The 20,972-nt window shown below is 40.4% G+C and overlaps 1 protein-coding gene across 12 annotated transcripts in view; it reads right to left on the reverse strand.

Annotated features, from left to right (window-relative positions):
* ptk2ab (protein tyrosine kinase 2ab) overlaps positions 1–20,738 on the reverse strand; it is a 67,244-nt gene extending 46,506 nt beyond the window's left edge. For 4 of the 12 annotated variants that reach the window (XM_026926243.3, XM_053232388.1, XM_026926241.3 and 1 more), the window contains exons 1-2: positions 17,554–17,684; positions 8,916–8,942 (exon numbers count right to left, since the gene is read on the reverse strand). In XM_026926243.3, the coding sequence (XP_026782044.1) occupies positions 8,916–8,942; positions 17,554–17,656 (130 nt within the window). In that variant the 5' untranslated portion in view covers positions 17,657–17,684. Of the gene's footprint in view, positions 1–573; positions 989–5,933; positions 6,498–8,915; positions 8,943–17,553; positions 17,830–20,515 lie in introns of those variants that run through there. The other 8 variants (XM_053232369.1, XM_053232371.1, XM_053232382.1 and 5 more) reach the window with 7 other exon arrangements.
* Between the last annotated feature and the right edge of the window lie 234 nt (positions 20,739–20,972).

Genomic DNA, 20,972 nt, shown 5'->3' on the forward strand with positions numbered 1-20,972 from the left:
TTGGCTATGCGCTCTGTGTGGGAGGGATGGCATTACTCTCTTTCCTGTCAATCACAGCGACACTTGCCAATCACAGGCGTCTGCTGAGCTCATGTATGCAGAAGAGGGCAGAAAGCACTCTTTACTCTGAGAGTTACTCTGAAAAATGCATTTGGCTAGCTTCAGATGTCTCGGAGGAAGCATGTGTTAGCCTTCACCCTCCTCCCTCCCTGGCCTGTAGCTGTCGTACGACAGGGGAGAGCTGGCTGGTGGAGGGGGGGCATGGAATACTGGATTAGTAATTACCTGAGAATGTAAATCATGCTGCTATGGAACCTACCAATATCATAAATATCAAGAATATACTATATTATACAAACAAATTTTTTTAATAAAATGGCAAAGTATCTGCCATAAAACGTATTGTTTAATGTTGACAACACAAATAGAAAATCGCACCCCAAACTAATATCAAACATAATAAACACTTTGCAACACAGAAAGTGAAATATGAAGTATAGATTAAATCCACTGGAAAAAACAAGGACTGAGAGCAGATTATATCTGTCTTTTAGCGTGCACTCTTCTCCTTACCTTTTCTGCCGAAAGGCCAGCACGTACACGCCAGAGCTGTGTTGACCAGTGCAGGACAACAGCAATGTGAACACGCAAACATTCAGGCAAACTCCTAAATCTCAGAGTACACATCTACCTCACTGCGCACACAAACGCTACTAGCACGAGTTAATTTTGAACTAGTCTCTCCTAAACTGATCTTCTGCCTCTGAACACACACACACACACACGCACACATAGTCCCACACTTTTTAAAACACACACAGGCAAACATTTCCGTATTTCCTTTACTGTGACGTCACATCCTGCTTATCACAATGCACTTTGGCAGAGTGAAGCTTCAGCGAGTCACTATGGATATCCAGTTCCTGTCTGTACATCCCCACAGAGACAGGGAGCACACACTCCCCTTCCTGAGCAGTGTTTAGCCTGAAGTGGCTGACCATACAGCAAAGTTCTCTCTGCGTCAATACCTGTGTAGGGTTCTACAACAATTGATGGCGTTCTTTCTTGAGCAATGAGCAATCTTCATGACAGATGTTTATATACAAATATACTGAAATCAGTTCTGTTCAGAAGAAGCAAACTAGGATTATTAAGTCAACATCTTTGTAACTTTTCAGTTTGATTCTTTAGCTTGAATGCAAACAACAGCCTGAATTTTTCAAAAGCCTTTTAACTAATTTGTTGGACAGTGTCTCTTACATTGTTCACCTCTACAAGTACTCGATAAAGCCACTTCCACCATGAGACTATATTTCCACATGTACATGCCCTTTTCAAAAAAAGTACATATATATCTATTCAAAAAGTATACAACCAAATGACAAAAAATTACTCAAAGAACCAACACGCTCAAAAGAAAAACACTGAAGTAGATTCAGAAATAACTCAAATCTAGATCTCTGAAGACTCTGATCTTGTCACACACTCTGCCATCACCATTATACTCTGTCTGCTTTAACCAGTAGATTAATAATGGAGTGATTATGGCATTACCGTTTGTATTAACCATGGCGCTGGCTTTCAGGCGCGGATTTAGAGATTATTGACAGAACCCTGCTCCCTGTTAGACACTGTTCTCTCTAATACTCAGTGGAAATAAAATCCTATTCTTTAAGACCCTTTCAGATCTCCTAAGACTCCTGTCCTTTGAGGTGTGGAGCAGCTTCAAGGATTAGCCATGACTCAACTTTTAAACATCATATCAAATTAATGAAAGAGGCTTTAAATCCCATATGTTAGCACTTGAGAGAATTATAATTAGCACTGCTATTTCACTACACCAACGAGGTTCAGAGGTGCGAAAACCTCACAAAAGTAACCCAAGAGAAACGACAAAAAATCTGCTAATATTCATAACCTGAGACTTCACACATTGCTGAATTTACAGCTTGTCGTGACAGACTGAAGTGCTGGACCTCTACGGATTCAGTTTTCACAGAATGACTGTAGAAAAACAAGGAAATGCACAGAACTGCACTGTTAACCAATGCCTTGGAAGACAATAAGGTCAGCTGCTATGATTAGCCATTTAAATTTGAATAATTGTAGTATGTTTCTCCTCATGCATCACCATTAGACCTCCTGACATACACCCACTATTCTGCTACTACCGTGTCAGGGTCACTGCTGTGCTGAGAATGGCTCACTACTACATGAATTATTTCTGATCAGTGGTGGCCTTCCTCAAAACATACGGTCAGCATTTGGTACTCCAGTATATCCTGCCTCCAGTTTCTTTCTTACATTACTCCAGTTTAAAGCCTTATGGCATGAAAGAATGATGGATAAATGTGCACTCATTGAGATTTCACCTGGTAAGTGAAGGATCACTTGTACTGTGGGGACAATGAACTCAACCTGAAACCAAGATAGCTCCAGGCTTACAAACCAGAGACAGCTAATGGATAAATGAAACAGCATGTTCTACAAGACTTGTCCCCAAATGCATACAATGAAATTCAAGTTCTTGCTCGTGTATATTAAAGCATTCTGACAACACAGAATATGTTTTGGTTGGTTGTATTTTCCCAAGAACTGCATATTTCCTGTTGAACAGCTTCTAAAAGCTACCAGTTGGCAGTAAAAGCTTCGACTCAGGGACCTGCAGAGTCCTTTCTCTAGGTAATGGCAGAAGGAGAGATGGGATCCTTCTTTTTTTTCACCACTAAGCAATGTATGGGTCTCCACCATGAAAGTGGGGGCATTACAACTGGACGTGTCTGGAGCTGAGGAACCAGCAGTGTCCTCTTTCTGTCTTTCTCAATGACGGTCAAACAGCCCAGGATCCATCCCCCTCTCCCTCTCAGTCTATGAGCACTGGTGCCTAGACAGAAACTTGCATAATCTCAGGTTTCCGCATCAAGCAGTGCTACAATGTGCTCCAATCTTTTTATGACTCTGCCACTTTTCCCCCTTATAGAAAAACAATGAATTTTCTACTAGTGGTTTAAACTTCAAAGTTCCTGCAGTGGGTTTTTTTGTACTTTCGTTACCCCACTTTTTCACTGTTTTACTATAACAGAAAAAGTGGCCTTGGCAAACAGCAGGAGAGTAGACAGATCTGGAGCCATCTGTGTGTGTATGTGTATACTCTGAATAAAGGTCATCCAGAAACTTCACACTCCTAACGAGCATTCTACTCAGAACAAGACAAAAACACAATTACTCCTACAGCCTCTAACAGTGTTTTGCTCTTTTCACAATCCACAAAAGCTGAACTTCAACCTTGAATGAAAATATATGCAAAAATATATATATAAAACCCCACAAAGTGAAGGGGAAAGTACTAAACCCCCAATTATGTCACTGAAAATGTGAGCGTGCTGTGAATGGGTCAATCCAACACTACAGAGAAGGCATGTGAACTTTCGTTGACTTCTGCAGTGTTTACACAAGCTTTAGTGAGAAAGTTTGCGTATTTGTTCATGTGAGCTTATAAAGAACACATACAACCATTCAGGAAATAAGATATTTATGACATGTACGTATTATGGATTTATAACAGTTTATCAGTCCCATGGATATGACATTTGGGAGATCAATAACAAAAAAAATCATTTGCAGAAACCATTACAGGTCCTCTCTTGTGAACTCTCCTGTCCAGCTTAGCGCACAGGTTTTCAATGAGGTTTAGACCAGCACCCTCAGCCAGGTTACCTGCATCTGTGGGTTTGTGCAGGTTGAAGACTGCTGCTCAGCGGTCCAGGAGACACTGCAGAACACAAGGACTTTGCAAGCTCTCAGGTGGAAACTGTTCTGCAAATGGTGTGCACTATATTACTGGTGCACTGTTCAGTTCCTAGAGAACTAGCTAGCATACTAGCTTCCCTGCAAGAACTGATAGACACCAGAAATTCCCCATCTGCCTTAAAGTGCATGTGGCAAGCATGGCGTCTCACTGGGGGCTCATAAACGCTTCTGTAGGGAGCAAGTCACCTTCATCTACCACCCTGCAAAAAAATGACAGCAAGTGAGAATATCTTGAATATAGTCAAATGCATCTAGTATTTCCTATTATAAGATTACCACAAACCAAATATAAGATTATTAAATTATAGACTTTTTTAAATTAATTTCAAGCTTGAAATAGTCTTATTCTATTGTCAGATACTTTTGATCATTATAAGCATTTATTTCTAAAGAAAGAAGCAACATTACCTGTTAACAGAATAAGAAAATGTAAAGCTCTCAAAATACATTTAATAATCTTATATTTGGTTTATTGTAATCTCTTAATAGGGAATACTAGATAAATTGGACTATATTCAAGATATTTTCACTTTTCAAGAGGACGGTTTTTGCTGTGCATGCTTCTCCAAGAGCTTGGTGTGGGATCTCACCATTATACTGGAGTCTCTTAAACCTATGTATGATGCCTTACTGAAATAGCTATATCTAAAGATTAGCTTTTTGCTAGCATTCACTTCAGCGAAGAGTGGGAGAACTGCATGCCTTGCTGATACTTGTCTTGCATGTGTTGGTGGTCAAATGACTTGTGATGTGGTTCAACCCAGGCTTTCACCTACTTTTGTTAACCAACTGATTGACCTTGCCATGCTCCATGAGGGGGAACCTCCTAAGCATTCCTTGTTGTGCCCTACATGCCCTTCAGCACTACATGGACCAGATGGCAGAAATTCTATCATCAGAACAACTATTCACCTGGCAAGGACAGAAGACACAAGGAGCTCCTCTAACTAAACAGAGACTGGCCCACTGAGTGATAGACACTGGCCTACAGGCAGGCCAGATACCCTGCCCCTACCCTGACATGTCACTCTACGAGGAACATAGAGTGGGCATTACTTAGAGGAGTTCTGCTCTGCAGTCTGTACTACTGCTGCTACCTGGACATCACTGTGCAACTTCTCCATGTTCTACATCACCCCTCCCAGATGCTTCCAGGGAAATGATGGCTTTAGGACAATGGCAGTTACACAAAACACTGTCAGATAGTCACTCACGAACTTTGTTTAAAGTCTCAGCATGCATAACAAGAAGATCTTGGCAGTGTCATACATGAGACATGTCTGAATGGTCCTTCATAAACTGTCACCCAGCTATAGGGTAAACTCTTATATGAAACAACTAAAATATTAATTAATTCTAAGAATAAAAGAAATCCCTCCATCCCTACGCTCTCCATACTGATGGGATAAAAAGTATGACTGGATGAGTGAACTGGATGTTGGGACGTCCTTCATATTTGATAACCATTAAATATTCATCAGCAAGGTAATAACCTACATTTATCTCTAAAATGTCTCTCACACACATCACTACCGAAGTAATGAAGCAGTTCTGCGAAAGGCTACTGCTAAATCTCAAAAATGAGCTCAGCCTCTCTCCACTCATTACACACACAGTTTAATAAGGTCAAGCAGCCACTGTGTAAGACACACCACACACTGCACACCTACATTGTCTTGAACTCTCCATTAGTTCATTTATTAATCCTATGCATCATCTTATTACACTATCTCTAAGTGTAATGACCTACATTGGGCAGTATTAGTAGGGGGCATCACTAAATGAGTGTGAACCATTTTTCAGAAAGACTCGTACTTAAGAATCAGGCCACCTTCTTCTGCCCCAAAAGCAGAAGTTCTCTTTGAAAATGATATGACATTTCTGAGTAACTGTAAAATCTTCTGAAAATGTGCTTGTGTTCATTTTACAAAAACAAAACAAAAAAATTAATAAGAAAACCTAGACAATAAAACACTGTCATTATGGAAATTCTATTATAAAATGTGTCAAACGAAGCACAGTCACATGCTTAAACAAGCTCTGTGACACTAAAGCACATCTCAGAGGAAGCAGGCATGCTTCAGATCTCACAGCTAGAGCACTACTGTATGTAGGTGACATACTTGGCAGAGGAGATGTGTAGGAGTAGACGCAGGCTCTGCGAGCCCAGCACAGGGGGAAGGGGCTGCATCCACTGCTCTCCATACGCTCGCCTCTTCCACCGTCTCCTCCGCCTGGTTCTCTCTCCCAGGCCCAGCGGCTCTGCGGCTCCCCCTCACACACATGGGGAGCAGGGGGCCGCCCGGGCCCACCTCGGCCCTCTATGACCTCTGTACTGTCAGCGGCGCGGTGGGGAGATGTGGCCGCCACTTAAGCAAGTAACCCTGATCTCAATGCTGGCGCAGAATAATCCCAGCAGGTGTAGCGAGACGAGAATGCCCGATAGAGAAATCAATACTGCTGGGGGAACACAAACTGAGTCGTCTATATCACTATGTGCATACTGATCCGGTAAATCCAACAGAGCTTTATGGAGAAATCCAACAACAGACAAGTGATACTTTAAAAACTAATTCAGAGACTGGAAGAAAAATCCTCAAGCGATGAAATGCGGGTTCCTGGAGGACACCTTCTATTGCAGTCCTTTCAGAGGTGATATCCAGAATGAAACGGAAAGCAGCGCTGCAGTGTGTGTGTGTCTGTGTGTGTGTGTATGTGTGAGAGAGAGCCGTGTGTGCATTTGTGCACGACTTGGAAAGAGGAAGAGTGAGGAATGGAGCCGGTGAGAAGGGAGGGTGGGAAGCGAGAGACAGAGAAAGGGTGAATCAAATCAGGGCAGCTGAAAAAGGGGGAGGAGTTACCTAACCAATATGCTAATTCTTTTCAGCAAACTCTTCCGCTATTCGCTCAGTCTGAATGTTTTCATACAGCACATGATCTAGCCCAGTGGCTGCAGATCAGGTCTGATGAGTGCACTTCACCGCACATCAGCACAATAGCATCCAAACAAATGCACAGAGATGTTACAAACAGTATGCGAAATTTACAGAAACTACCCTTAACCATGATTTTTTCGTTCTATTATATAGGCTAATTTGTTTAATAACACACTTTGTATGTTGATAACTATTTAGCTATCTGAAAAAATGTCATTGTCTGAATACTATTTGAATTTTCATATTAATGCAATAGCAAATATTTCACATTTCATATATGATGCTTTCCATTTTTCCCTAAAAGTTATGGCTCAGTAAACTTTATTGCTCCAGGTAGCAACAGGAGCCTGAAATGATGCATGTCCTTTATTGCATGCTTTATTTTGTGCTTTATTTAATTTACTTCGGTCTATGTATAAATTTTGTAATAGGTAACTAACATTTTAAAAACAAAGCAAAGTATGTGTCCTTAAAGAAATATTCAGCAAGAGCAAAGTAATATTAAAGTAATGAGCTACAAAAAGAGACTCATTTTCTGTGGCTTAATCTCAAATGACATTCTCTCTATATGTTCACTACAGTTTAGTTCTATTCCATTATCACATGTTATATACTGACTATGGTCATTAGTGATTACAGTCAATAGGATTGCATTGAAGGAGTTTAAATCAAAAGAAACACTCATTTGGCTTGGCACTGTAAGGTACTATATACTATAACAGTGGTGTAACATTAAAGACAATTAAATGCTAATCACTTGCTAATCATTATTTGTTTAACAACTGATGCCTATGTTATGTCAAAAGACCTCTTACAAAGGAAGGAAGTTGGTTGAGGCATTTGTGGTAATCACAGCAGATCATAAAGGCTCTCCACTAAATGATATGCCTTCAAAGTGGATTTAAAAGGAGTTGTGGTAAAAAGCAACATAGCTATTGTCACTACAGAACAATCATAGAGTATCACTCTTACAAAGATCCACACGGAAAGTACTACTAAGAACGGTGTCTAATGATAAAGCTTCCCATAAACTGTCTACTTTAATATGAGGCCTGAAATGAGAGGACGCTCATGCTGGCCTTTATACTCACATTTCACCAGTACATATTGGCAGAGGCTAAAAAGTGATGAAGGAAGATGAATTAATCAGTGAATTATATCAGTGGTTCTCAGAGTGATGGATGGGGACCCCCCGTGGTCAGTGAAAAATAGGCAGGAGGTCATTTTCACAACCACCAACAACCTTTCTCAAAGTTTTTATATTTATTATTGAGTTCTTATACTACTAATCGTTTTACCTGTTCACTTGATTTGAATGGGTTTAATCCAAAGCTTACAAACAAGTAGGCTGTTAAATAAGGTCAACTTGGGGCTAATGTGCTCTGACGGTGGAGAGTTCAGGAATAGAAAGCTCTATGGCTAGTATTAAACAGACACATTATACACATTTAAATAATGTCCATCAAAGAAATCTGGATTGAGGGGGTCCACAGAATTTAATTTACACTTAAGGGGTCCCTGGCTACAAAAATTCTGAAAACCCATGGACTGGTTAAATGAATTCATTTGAAATGAAACAGTGTCCCACACTGCTCTCTGACCAATGTGACACATATAAGAAATAACACACAGATGTGCTGTTATATGAAAATAATACATGCTGAGGTGGTGTGATATGGCCCAACGTGATATTTATATATTTACATATTTATATTTAATGTTAGATTCGAGAATTCAACCACACTGTGGTATAAACTAATTTACCAACCTGTTACATAACAGAACATCTCCCACTCTACTCATGTTTGCTTTTCTTTCTTTTACGACCTTGGTCTTAAAGCCTATTCCCTGCAAGGGTAAAGGTTTGATCCCCACAATAGAGACCAGATAGTTTCATTTCCTGCTACCCTACCCTCCCACAGGAACTGCACTGGCTCAAATATCAGTCTGGAAAGCCATTATGTGCTCAATACTGGCCTTTATGGGCATAGTACAGCCTCACATGAAAAACTCCCTATGTCTGAAGTGCCCCCCTGTTCCTCCTCCTCTCCCCATCTGGAATCTGTGTACACATTCAGTCAAAGCATCGAAGTTGAAAACCATGAATGCAAGTTATGGATGCAGTGCTCACTTTCAAACATTTTAGGGATAGTTTAGATATTTGCTTACCTCCGTAGTATGAAATCCTGGCAATATCTGCAACAAAACAGAGAGAAAAAGAAACCAGTCACACACCAGTCTTTACAACACCAAGACTACACAGCATCCATTTAAGGCAGTGTGGTGTACGTGAGTGTGTACTGGGAGTAGTGACATAACACAGAATGGTGATGTGTCTGAGAAGAGAGAGCCCTCTAGCTGTACAGCCTGTCAGAGCTGCACAGCTAACAGTGCATCCCCAAAATAAATAGTAGATAATAATAGTATACAAACACCGAGGTATCCATTACTTAAATGAAGCTGATTAATATAGATTAACATAGTCTTGCACTGAGGAGAGGCTTCTGTCTGGCCACTCTGCCATAAAGCCCAGATAGAAGCCACTCAGTGGGGTGTTGCAGTGAAGGTTGACCTTTTGCAAGTTTTTCCCATCTCCACACATGATCTCTGAAGCTCAAGCAGAGTGACCATCGGGTTCTTGGTCACCTCTCTTACCAAGGCCCTTCTATCCCAATTGCTCAGTTTGGCCAGGCAGCCAGCTCGAAATAGAGTCCTGGTTATTCCAAACTTCTTCCATTTTAAGAATTATGGGGGCAGCTGTGCTCTTGGGAACCTTCAATGCATCAGAATTTTTTTTGTGGATCTGTGCCTAGACACAATCATGGTGTTTAGCTCTGCAGGCAGTTCCTTTGACCTCATGGCTTGGTTTTTGCTCTGAAATGTATTTTCAGCTGTTAGACTTTATATAGACAGGTATGTGCCTTTCCAAATCATGTCCAATCACCTGAATTTGCCACAGGAGGAGATGATCCAGAGAAATGGGATGCATCGGAGATAAATTTCAAGTGTCATAGCAAAGGGTCTGAATACTTATGTCTACGTGATATTTCAGTTTTTTTTTCTTTTTAATAAATTTGCAAACGTTATCACAAAGCTGTTTTTTGCTTTGTCATTATGGGGTATGGCATGGGGATTGATGTGAAAAAAAAAAATTAAAGCATTATAGCATAAGGCTGCAACATAACAGAATGTTTTATAAAAATGAAGGGGTCTGAATACTTTCTGAATACACTGTACATTCTTCCTGCACCAGGTGCATAGACATGTATTCAAAACTCTGGCACACTCAAATTGTACCCTAAACAAATCCTACAAACATTTGCATATGGACACATTGACCTTAAAGAGGTCTGCAGAGTTGAATAGCATCATTATCTCTATAGATTATTCTCTCTCAGAATGCATTGACAGTGAGAGTGAATAGATGATTGGGTCTCATACCACACCATGGCTAACTGAACTGTACTCTACAGCAGCAAAAGGCAAAGGTGCCAAGTCCTCTCTACACTCTAAGGGTTCGTCCTTAAAGACTCTATGCAGAGTCTACAACAGACCCTACAACAGAGTGCTTCCCTGTCAGAAAGGGGTACAAGCAGAATCCTTTTGTGTAAGCTAAGACCCCTTAATTATTTAATAAACCCTTAAAAGAACCACTGACAATCCATTTATATATGTATACCTTGTATACCTTATATGTGGACACCTGTTCATCACACCCAAATGTGCTTTTTGAACATCCCATTCCAAAGTTGCTCCCCCTTCGCTGTTATAATAACCTCCACTCTTCTGGGAAGGCTTTCCACTAGATTTTGCAGCATGGCTGTGGGGATTTGCTCATTCAGCTACCAGAGCATTAGTGAGGTCAGGCACTGACTTGATGCAAGGAGGCCTGGGGTGCAGTCAGCGTTCCAGTTCATACCAAAGTTGGGGTAGAGGTCAGGGCTCTGTGCAGGACACTGGAGCTCGTCCACACCAACCTTGGCAAGCCCTGTTTTTATGGAGCTTGCTTTGTGCACAGAGGCACTGTCAGGCTGGAACAGGTTTGGTCCTCTTAGTTCCAGTGAAGAGAAATCTTAATGTTATAGCATACAAAGACATTCTAATCAACTGAGTGCTTCCAACTTTGTGCCAACGGTTTGGCGAAGAACTGCACAGGGGTGTGATGGTCAGGTGTCCACAAACTTTTGGCCATATAGTGTATTTATATGTACATCCTGCATTCACACTAGCTTGTAGTTATTGTGTGGCAACTGCTCCAAAACAGTGGACTGTTTGACATTTTTAATGAGATGCTAGTAGTCAAAATGTAAATGTGTACATAGATTGGCGTTACCTTTGTTTTCTTATACGGGGGTTAACTCCAGGACAGATATCAGATCATAGTTTTTCTTCAATTCTAAACACAGACATGAACTAAAGCTGTGAGAGTTGAGATTTCAGGGAACAAAGAACAACCCACACGGTAGGACTGGTCTGAGGAATTCGGAGCCAATCATTAAAGCTGTATTTAAAACTGTGTCTTATTCATTATACAGTGCATTATTTTCATTGTCTATCATTCTGTATATGTTTGGACATACTAGAGACTATCAAGTGCACTCTTTTAATTCAAAAATGCATTGCAATAGGTCACATACAAATCATGTATCCTAGTGGCCATAAAATACCAATACTGCACTGCTTTGTTTACTGTGATTCAGACTGTTAGATTCAGATTTTTTCTGAGTGATTTGCCTTAGTCAGCATGTTTAACAGCCAGGATATGATCTGACTGGTACATCCCAACAGCTGCTACCAGTTCACCTATTTCAAAATGCTTTGATCTGTACTCATTATAAACGTTTGTCACTGATCAGTCAGCAGAGATAGAGCAGTCAACGACCTGACATTCTTTTGTGTCTCCGATAAACAGTGTAATATTGCAAATAAATCACATCTTCCACAAAGCAGCATACTGCTGATTTTTACTACAAGGGAATCTCTGCAGCGAGAAATCTGATCACTGATCTGAGAAACTGATCTCCAAAAGGCATAACGTTAAAGATGAAACATTCTTTTCAACATTTTAAGCACGATTAGTGTATTTTATTATTTTTTTTTTTAAATATGTTAGAGTAAAAAAAGGAAAGAAGAACCATGCAAAAGTTTGGGCACATCAAGAGATTTGAGCTCTCAGATAACATTTTACTTAATTAGCTTGTTAGAGCTATGGCTTGTTACCATCATCCTTAGGAAAGGTCAGGCGATGCAAATTTCAAAGCTTTATAAATATTCTGTCTCCTCAAACACTTTCCCAACAATCAGCAGCCATGGGCAGCTGCCTAGCACTCAGAAAATTAAAATAATTGATGCCCACAAAGCAGGAGAAGGCAAAGCACTTTGAGGTAGCTGTTTCCTCAGTTTGTAACGTAATTAAGAAATGGCAGTTAACAGGAACAGTGGAGGTCAAGTTAAGGTCTGGAAGACCAAGAAAACTTTCAGAGAAAACTGCTTGTAGGATTGCTAGAAAGGCAAATCGAAACCCCCATTTGACTGCAAAAGATCTTCAGGAAGATTTAGCAGACTCTGGAGTGGTGGTGCACTGTTCTACTGAGCAGTGAAACCTGCACAAATGTGACCTCCATGGAAGAGTCTTCGGAAGAAAACCTTTCCTGCGTCCACACCACAAAATTCAGCGTCAGAACTCTGCAAATGAACATCTAAACAAGCCTGATGCATTTTTGGAAACATACAAGTTAAAATAGAACTTTTTGGCCACAATGAGCAAAGGTATGTTTGGAGAAAAAAGGACGCAGAATTTCAGGAAAAGAACACCTCTCCAACTGTTAAGCATGAGGGTGGATCAATCATGCTTTGGGCTTGTGTTGCAGCCAGTGGCACGGGGAACATTTCACTGGTGGTGGGAAGAATGGATTCAATTAAATAGCAGCAAATTTTGGAAGCAAACATTACACCGTCTGTAAAAAAGCTGAAGAGGATGGCTTTTACAACAGAATAATGATCCTAAACACACCTCAAAATCCACAAAGGACTTCCACAAAGGAGGAGCTGAAGGGTTTGGCATGGCCCTCACAGTCCCCCAACCTAAACATCATCGAAAATTCAATGTTCAAATTCAAGTGTCACTCAGTGTCGCACCCTTACTGGGAATGAAGGGTCATCTGGCATGTACTTACAGTACACTCACAGTAAACTACTTACTCACTTTCAGCGTGTAAAACTGTCCAAGAAGTTGATAATGAGAATTAGAGAAGTGTATTAATTAGTCAAATGTGCCATATTCATCAACTGTTCAGTGCAGTACTGAATGTAGTATAGTCTATATACTCAGAATGAATTTCCTCTCTCAGACATTGTTTGTGTTGTAAGGGTGTGCAAAAAATGATCAAATAAGCTTATTCGTCAGTTATACCAGAGATTTCCAGCTACCGAGCTGTGAACTCGTACTGGGTCACAACAAAGAATTAGGCTTCCCAGGTGGAGGCATAAACAATTTTTTTCACAGTTTGGGTTTATATATGGCTAATGTTAGTGATCTAGCTCAAAGACAAGACCAAATGGGAAAGGCTTCTGTCTTGTGATGCCTGCTGCTCTGTGTGAAGCTCTACCAAAATTTCAGGAGCAGGTCTTTGGCCATATTTCTTTTCTGGCATGATGATGGCAATTCCAGTCTGACAGCTCTGAGTGTGAAATTACTGTGAATCACTATTACAGAATTGCCAGGGTGACTCTCAGCAGTGCAGAAATGTCATGTCTTCTCCCCTGACTCAATAGTAGGTTCTGAATTTAAATAAATGAAAAACGTTAAATAAATTCTTTATATTTGTTCCGCTTCCTCTATACCTCACCAAAGGACGTACTGTGAACGGGAAATAAATGAACACTTAGGAAATGTAACAAGCGAAAGCAAGTCAGGGTATGGCTCAATAGCCAGCAGCCGACTCAGTCAGCAATACCACTATGGAATGTGAGAAAATTCCTCTACAATTACATCAGAGTAATATTTTCATATCTTAAATTGAGGACCCATACAGGCATAAAGAGGAGTACATATACAGCATCAAAGGTTATCTTTATTCTGTTTCAGCCACAAATACTCACTGTATGTTTGAATTAAGAAGTCTGTTATATTCGAGCAATGTATACAGCTGAACATGGTTGTGTTTGGGCACGTCACATAGATTCTTTTTTCAAGATAAAATGAAAAAGACGCAAAAGCTGGAACGCACACTGAGAATCCACCCATCTGACATGTCTCATTTATCAACCCCTGCATATTTCATAAGCCAATGTTTCAGAAATCTCAGAATGATTAAATCTGTATTAAATATTCATTGTATTATTGTTTGAGATATGGGAAGAAGATATGAGACTGTGCTAATCAGTTCAAGAATCAGGTTTGGAACTGTGCAATACATGTTTAATCTTGATATGAATGTATCCTGCCTCGTCACTCCAGTAGCTTTATTTCTACTGGGCTTGTACTAATATTAGGTGTCCACATAACATTTTATCAAGGTTTGCGATATCACAAGGCATGTCTATATCAAAAAGAAAATAAAAGCTACAAAGAGCCCACAAAGTTCTGGATGCGGGTTTTGAGTCCACAATTCTTCCAGAGTTTGAAGACCCCTAACACAGGCTTCTAAATTTAATTCACCTCTACGTTTGCCTGGGTAACTTTCCTCTGAATGAGACGAGGGGTGTTAATCTTATTTTAAAGTGTCCACAATATCTACATAAATTATATATCTAACATACAACAATACACCATATTAAAAAACATCTAACTTTGTCTAACTTAAAGGGGAATTCTACCCTGAAACACATTAACTATCTTTATATTGAAATATTTGTGATGTGTTGAGTGATTCTGGTGTTAATTTGTTGGTCGGTGCTGTAATTACATTATTCTGCTTAGGGAGAAGTTAGCAGTTGTGTGTCGTGCTGATGTCTCAGTTAGCGCAGCTACAACAGTGTTTAATAATAATAATAGAATTTTTTCTATTGTTAATCTCAAACCTGAGGGATAATGGTCAGATTTTGCTATTAGCTCCTAAAACAAAGGAGCAAGAGCTTCTTTTCTCAGTCACCATTATCCAGCGATGTTCAATGTTGTATTTTTGAGTAATCCATTGTAGAAGTAGTGGAGACCAACGCTGGACTCAGTTTGGCTAGATAGTGATCTACAAGATGACAAGCAGGATGGCTGAGGTATCAGAATGAATGCAGAAGCTTTGGAAAATGATCTGTTTGAGCAGAGTGTACAGATAACGAGGTGAGAGAGCTGGACAGAGTAAAGGATTAAAGCACCGCTGCATCGCTCTCTTAAAGTAGGCATCACTATCAACAGGTAGTCGAATGCCATTGTGGGTAATTTAAGAAACCATTAAACATAGTGAAAATAGACAAACATATTTGAAGAGGTTTAAATTAAAAACTCAGAATTACATTACAAAATTAACCTTGGATGCCTTATTTATAGTTATAAAGATTAATATGCTAGTCATTCAGGCTGTATTTTTTTTTTAAATTAAAGCTGAACAATGCAAAGGCTCAGTTCAAATATCCTGTCTGTTACAATCATTTGCACTAATATCATAAATAAGCAAAAGGATGATAATATAAATATTCTCACTCCACTGGGTTAAACCCCTACAGAATATTATTAGAAAAACTCACAGCAACTTCTAAAACAAGAGCAAATCCTTCCTAGACACATAAACCCATTCCTGACATATTGAGGAGCTCACTTCACTTACACCAAACCTTTAGAAACAGTTTATAACCTGGTCAGACAAGTCTCTAATATATAAAAGATATTAGTGTGCAGCCCTCTGTTATATTACGTACTGTTCTCTCTGACACACTGTCTTGTACCAATGTGTGATACAGATCAAATACTAATCTGTCCCCTTTTCTTACATACTTATAAACCCCTGTTACCCCCTATGTCTATAATAATCATAAAAATAAAATGTCAGCCATTTTAATGCGCTGTCTCAAAAAACCTCTTTTAATACAAAGGGGTGGTCAAATCAGTAGCCAAGGACTAGGGCTGGGTATCAAGGTTCCATACCATGAATTTGTTGCTGATACCAAAATGATACTGTTTTTATATATCTTTGTTCTAATTGTGACAATAAACTGATACAGCTGATATATCATATATACACTCGCTGACCACTTAGGAACATGTGTACCCCTGCTCAAATGATGCAGATACATGTCAAGAGCTTCAGCCAATGTTCACATCAAACATCTGAATGGGGGAAAATGTGATTTCTGTGACTTTGATCATGACAGAAGAGCTGGGTTGAGTATTTCAGAAATCGCTGATCTCCTGGGATTTTCATGCACAACAGTCTATAGAGTTTACACAGAATGGTTACACAGCAGAGCTACAGTAACTCAAATAACTACTCTTTACAACCATGGTGAGCAGAAAAGCATCTCAGAATGCACAACACGATGAACTGATCTGTCTGAGGTCTGTGCCAGTCCGCCCTGGTATGCCGATTTTTGGGGCAGTCAGAGTTAATAAAATCAAAATCATGTGAGAAAGACACAGACTCTTTATTCTTAATCTAATTTTAGGTCAGTGGAGGCAGCTGTTGATGTTCAACTCTGGACATCACTGTCTGATAGTGTATACCAGTGACTTAAATCTGAACAGATCCTGTTAACCACCAATGGAAACTGAGAACAAACATGCATTAGTGGCACTCCTTAATGGACAAAAACAGTGATGAGCACCTTTAATGAGTGAACATGAAGAATTATCATAACCACACACCAGCAAAAAAAGTGCACTGCAATTCCTGAAGCGTTGAACCAACCGGATAAGATAAGACTGCTAGCACAAGAGCTGCAAATTACTAGCTGCGTAGCAAGCCTACTAATTGCTAGATTATTTACATGTGTGTTTTGTTAACAAGCTAAACATTCAATTACATAGATTTCAGTGTCAGTTTGGGTTTGTATTGTTGTACTGTTTCTGAATAAAACTGAACTGAGCTGTCAAATTATGTCATAGGCACCTAGATGTAGTAGCTTTCATTCTGAATTTGTAAAAATTGGGGAAATTTGCCAAATATTCAAATAGTGAATATCATTCTGAATGCCCTAATTAAAATCCATCAAGCCTAGTGTATTTTTATAATTGACAAAAATGACTATTTAAAAACAAACATTATTGTCATATTGTCAGTTGTCACCGAAATTGTCAGAGGCTACAGAAATCCAAAATCAAGATGCCTTGAGATGCATAAAGAATAAATTTAAAGTCAAATTGTTGCATCTTGAATCAAAACATAGTCATATCCCTCCAGACTTCCATCCATACTGTATTGTATTATCATGGCTGTTAGTAACTTGTATTTACTGTAATCTGTAGATCTGTACTTGTTGTATAACTACACTATACACATTAATGCTGTATGTTAATTTGTACTTTGACTATCCAGCCCTATAGCCTGAAGCAGATCACAGTGTTAAGGTACGTCTCCTGGAATTCATCACATAACATTTCAGCTGGAACCATGCTATACGCTACGCCTGGTCTTGTCTTTGTATTCCTTATACAAGAGATTTTAAAACCTCCCCTAGCCAATATGTGGAAAAAAAATCCCTGTCTCATTCTTTATCTTCAGAGATAAAGACACTACCATCCTGTTTACTCCAAATCCTGCCCCCGCGGCCACATTAACTCTGTTCAGCCAGGTCTGAACTAACACATAATCCACACCAGCTATGGGTTTTACTATGGGTAAAGCTCCGGATTTTTAAATCAGCTGAAGTGACATACCTCCAGTGGTACAGCTCAGTAAACTCCAAAACTGCATGATGTGATCCCATGTATCCAGCCGAAAGAAGGACTCTTTCTCTAGAGCGAGATTTGTTGTTTGCATTATCTGTGGCCTGTTCGTGGCATTACAGCATAACTAAGGCTTCCTGCTACACACACACACACCTATGGAGCTCCTTGCGCCGGCACCTCCCACTCCCTCTTTCTCTCTCACACACACTCAAACACACCAGCTATGACTTGCCACGACGAGCACCTTGCATATCTACTTACTTAACCAAGTGTGTTCCCTCTGATGCCTACTGAAAGCATTGGAATAAACTGGTATTCTTATTTAGAGGGAACGACCTTTATACCTCTCACAGGTAAATGCTATAAACACCTTAATGCAGGTAAACAAATAAATCCATTCACCTTAAAGCAGGTGACGACAGTCATAATGGTGAAATATGTTGAGGTTGCAACATGCAACGTGAGCTGGTAGACTTCTTTAAAACAGCTCCAGGATCCGTGGTTCGATCCTGAGCTAGGGTGTGGAGTTTCGCATGTTTTCCTCGCAGGGGCTGCCGGAGCAGCAGGGGTGAGCTGGCGTTTGACCCGGCACTTTTCAAACTACTGGGGCGGTGACGTAGCACTTCAGGCAATAACAGACAGGTCTGACTCGGTTGAAAAACCAATCAAAACTTCCAGTTCAGCTGGGGGTGGGACATTTCTCCTAAAGGGGATCTCCTATGAGTGATAAAGGGTTAACCGCGCTTTGGAGCTCATTGGCGCTGTTAAATCAGTATCGCTGACATTTAATTATTTTAACTGACATATGCACATATTCTGTTTTTCTGAATCGATTACCGGAACATTCCTCAAATGACATTCTTCAAATAAAGTAAGTAAGGCTCGCTGGAAAAATGTTTAGCGAAACAGACTGTTCTGCTATTGCGGAATGTGAACATGTCTTCCATTTTAAAAACATACTTTAGAATTAGTGCTATATAACTATGTGACCTGATTTTTTTTTGCTGTTATTAGCTGCCTGGGGAGTAAAATGCAAAATGAAGTGTGTGGGGTCGAATCAAACTACTCTGACATTCATTAAGAAGTGTGTTCGTTGACCATAGTATTGTATAAGGAAGCTCATTCATTTATTATTGTTGGTCATGGGTTTTAATGCATTTTAAATATGCTGTCTCTTTAAATATTTTGAGTAATGTAATTGCCTCTGGGTTCTCTGATTGTGTATGTGTGTATATTCTCTGTATGTGTGTATGATGCCCTAAGATAGACTGGAGTCTCGTTCAGGGTGTATTCCAACCTCATACCCAGTGTTCCTGGGATAGGCTCAGGATCCATCATAATCCTGCCCATGATAAAGTGGTTACTGAAAGTGAATGAGTGAGTGAGAGATTGAGTGAGTGTAAATGAGTTAGTGTGAGAATGAGTGAGAGAATGAGTGAGAGAATGAATGAAAGAATGAATGAAAGAATAAGTGAGTGAGTGAATGAATGAGAGAATGAGTGAGTGAGTGAGTGAGTGACAGACTGCATGAGTGAGTGACAGACTGCATGAGTGAGTGTGAGACTGAATGAGTGAGTGAGTGAGTGAGTGAGTAAATGAATGAGAATGACTGAGTGAGTGAGTGAGTGAGTAAATGAATGAGAATGACTGAGTGAGTGAGTGAGTGAGTGAGTGAACGAATGAGAGAATGAGTGAGTGAGTGAGACACTGAATGAGTGAGTGACACTGCATGAGTGAGTGTGAGACTGAATGAGTGAGAGAATGGATGAGTGAGTGAGAGTCTGAATGAGTAAGTGAGAGAATGGATGAGTGAGTGAGAGAATGGATGAGTGAGTGAGTGAGTGAGTGAGAGAATGGATGAGTGAGTGAGTGAGTGAGTGAGTGAGTGACTGAATGGATGAGTGAGTGAGTGAGTGAGTGAGAGTCTGAATGAGTGAGTGAGAGAATGGATGAGTGAGTGAGAGTCTGAATGAGTGAGTGACTGAATGGATGAGTGAGTGAGTGAGAGAATGGATGAGTGAGTGAGTGAGTGACTGAATGGATGAGTGAGTGAGTGAGTGAGTGACTGAATGGATGAGTGAGTGAGTGAGTGACTGAATGGATGAGTGAGTGAGTGAGTGAGAGAATGGATGAGTGAGTGAGTGAGTGACTGAATGGATGAGTGAGTGAGTGAGTGAGTGACTGAATGGATGAGTGAGTGAGTGAGTGAGAGAATGGATGAGTGAGTGAGTGAGAGAATGGATGAGTGAGTGAGTGAGAGAATGGATGAGTGAGTGAGTGAGTGACTGAATGGATGAGTGAGTGAGTGAGTGAGTGAGTGACTGAATGGATGAGTGAGTGAGTGAGTGAGAGAATGGATGAGTGAGTGAGTGAGTGACTGAATGGATGAGTGAGTGAGTGAGTGAGAGAATGGATGAGTGAGTGAGTGAGTGAGTGACTGAATGGATGAGTGAGTGAGAGATAAGGTAAAAGAGTCTAGTAACTTTTGCTCAGTGTCTCCTCCAGTCTGCACTACAGTAAGGTTGCCTCTGTCTCACAACAACATGCTACTCACCGAGCACCCAAACACACACTGCTACATACAAACAAATCCGGATTATGTGTGTGTGTATAACGACAGTTATTTAACACAAATGAATTCCATAGCGAATATGTGCATTTTTTTTATTAGAGAAATATCAGGTGAATGACTGAGATTGTTTCCTTTTTCTATCCTCATCCACGACCACTCCAGTTCACTAACACCATAACGGCACCCGAGTCGAATTATTGAGCAATATAAACACAAATGACCCGGTTTAAACATCTAAAACCAGCCTACAATCCCTGTCAGAGAATGGTCTTTCTCAGCTAGCTCACTTGTTTGGCTCACACAATGCTAACAGGCTAACAGCACTGCGAGTTACCGCTATCAGAAACAGATATTCCACAGGATCTGCTCCGGTCTTACCGTCTCCTTTTCATCCGTTATTCGTGAAGCGCTGGTATTCCGGTGCTCGAAAAGCGTGTTTATTCGGTTTGTGGGATGTCCTCAGCTCTCGGTGTGTTTTTGCTTTAAAATCTCGGTGGGGTCCGGGGGTCTCAGCTCTCCACAAGCAGAAACTCCCTCTTCTGTTCGCAGCAGCAGCAGCAGCTCAGCCCAGCTGCATCCTGCGCCGATGGAGCCAATATGGCCGACTGGCCGACGCTGCGTGACCTCCTAGCCCACAGCCGGCTAGCGGGACATGCCACAATGTGGAAACAAAATGCCGTGTTTCTCCGGATATTTTCCATCAACTACTCCAAAATACAGCGAGAGTAATCCCTGACCAGTAAACCTAAAGCAGTAAAGCAGTTTTGTAGGCAGAAACATTAGTGTAAGAGTTGGAAGAAAGGTTGAGGGTCAAATCATGACACAATAAACACCA

This window comes from Pangasianodon hypophthalmus, chromosome 1 (genome assembly GCF_027358585.1).
Source record: "Pangasianodon hypophthalmus isolate fPanHyp1 chromosome 1, fPanHyp1.pri, whole genome shotgun sequence".
NCBI lineage: Eukaryota > Metazoa > Chordata > Actinopteri > Siluriformes > Pangasiidae > Pangasianodon > Pangasianodon hypophthalmus.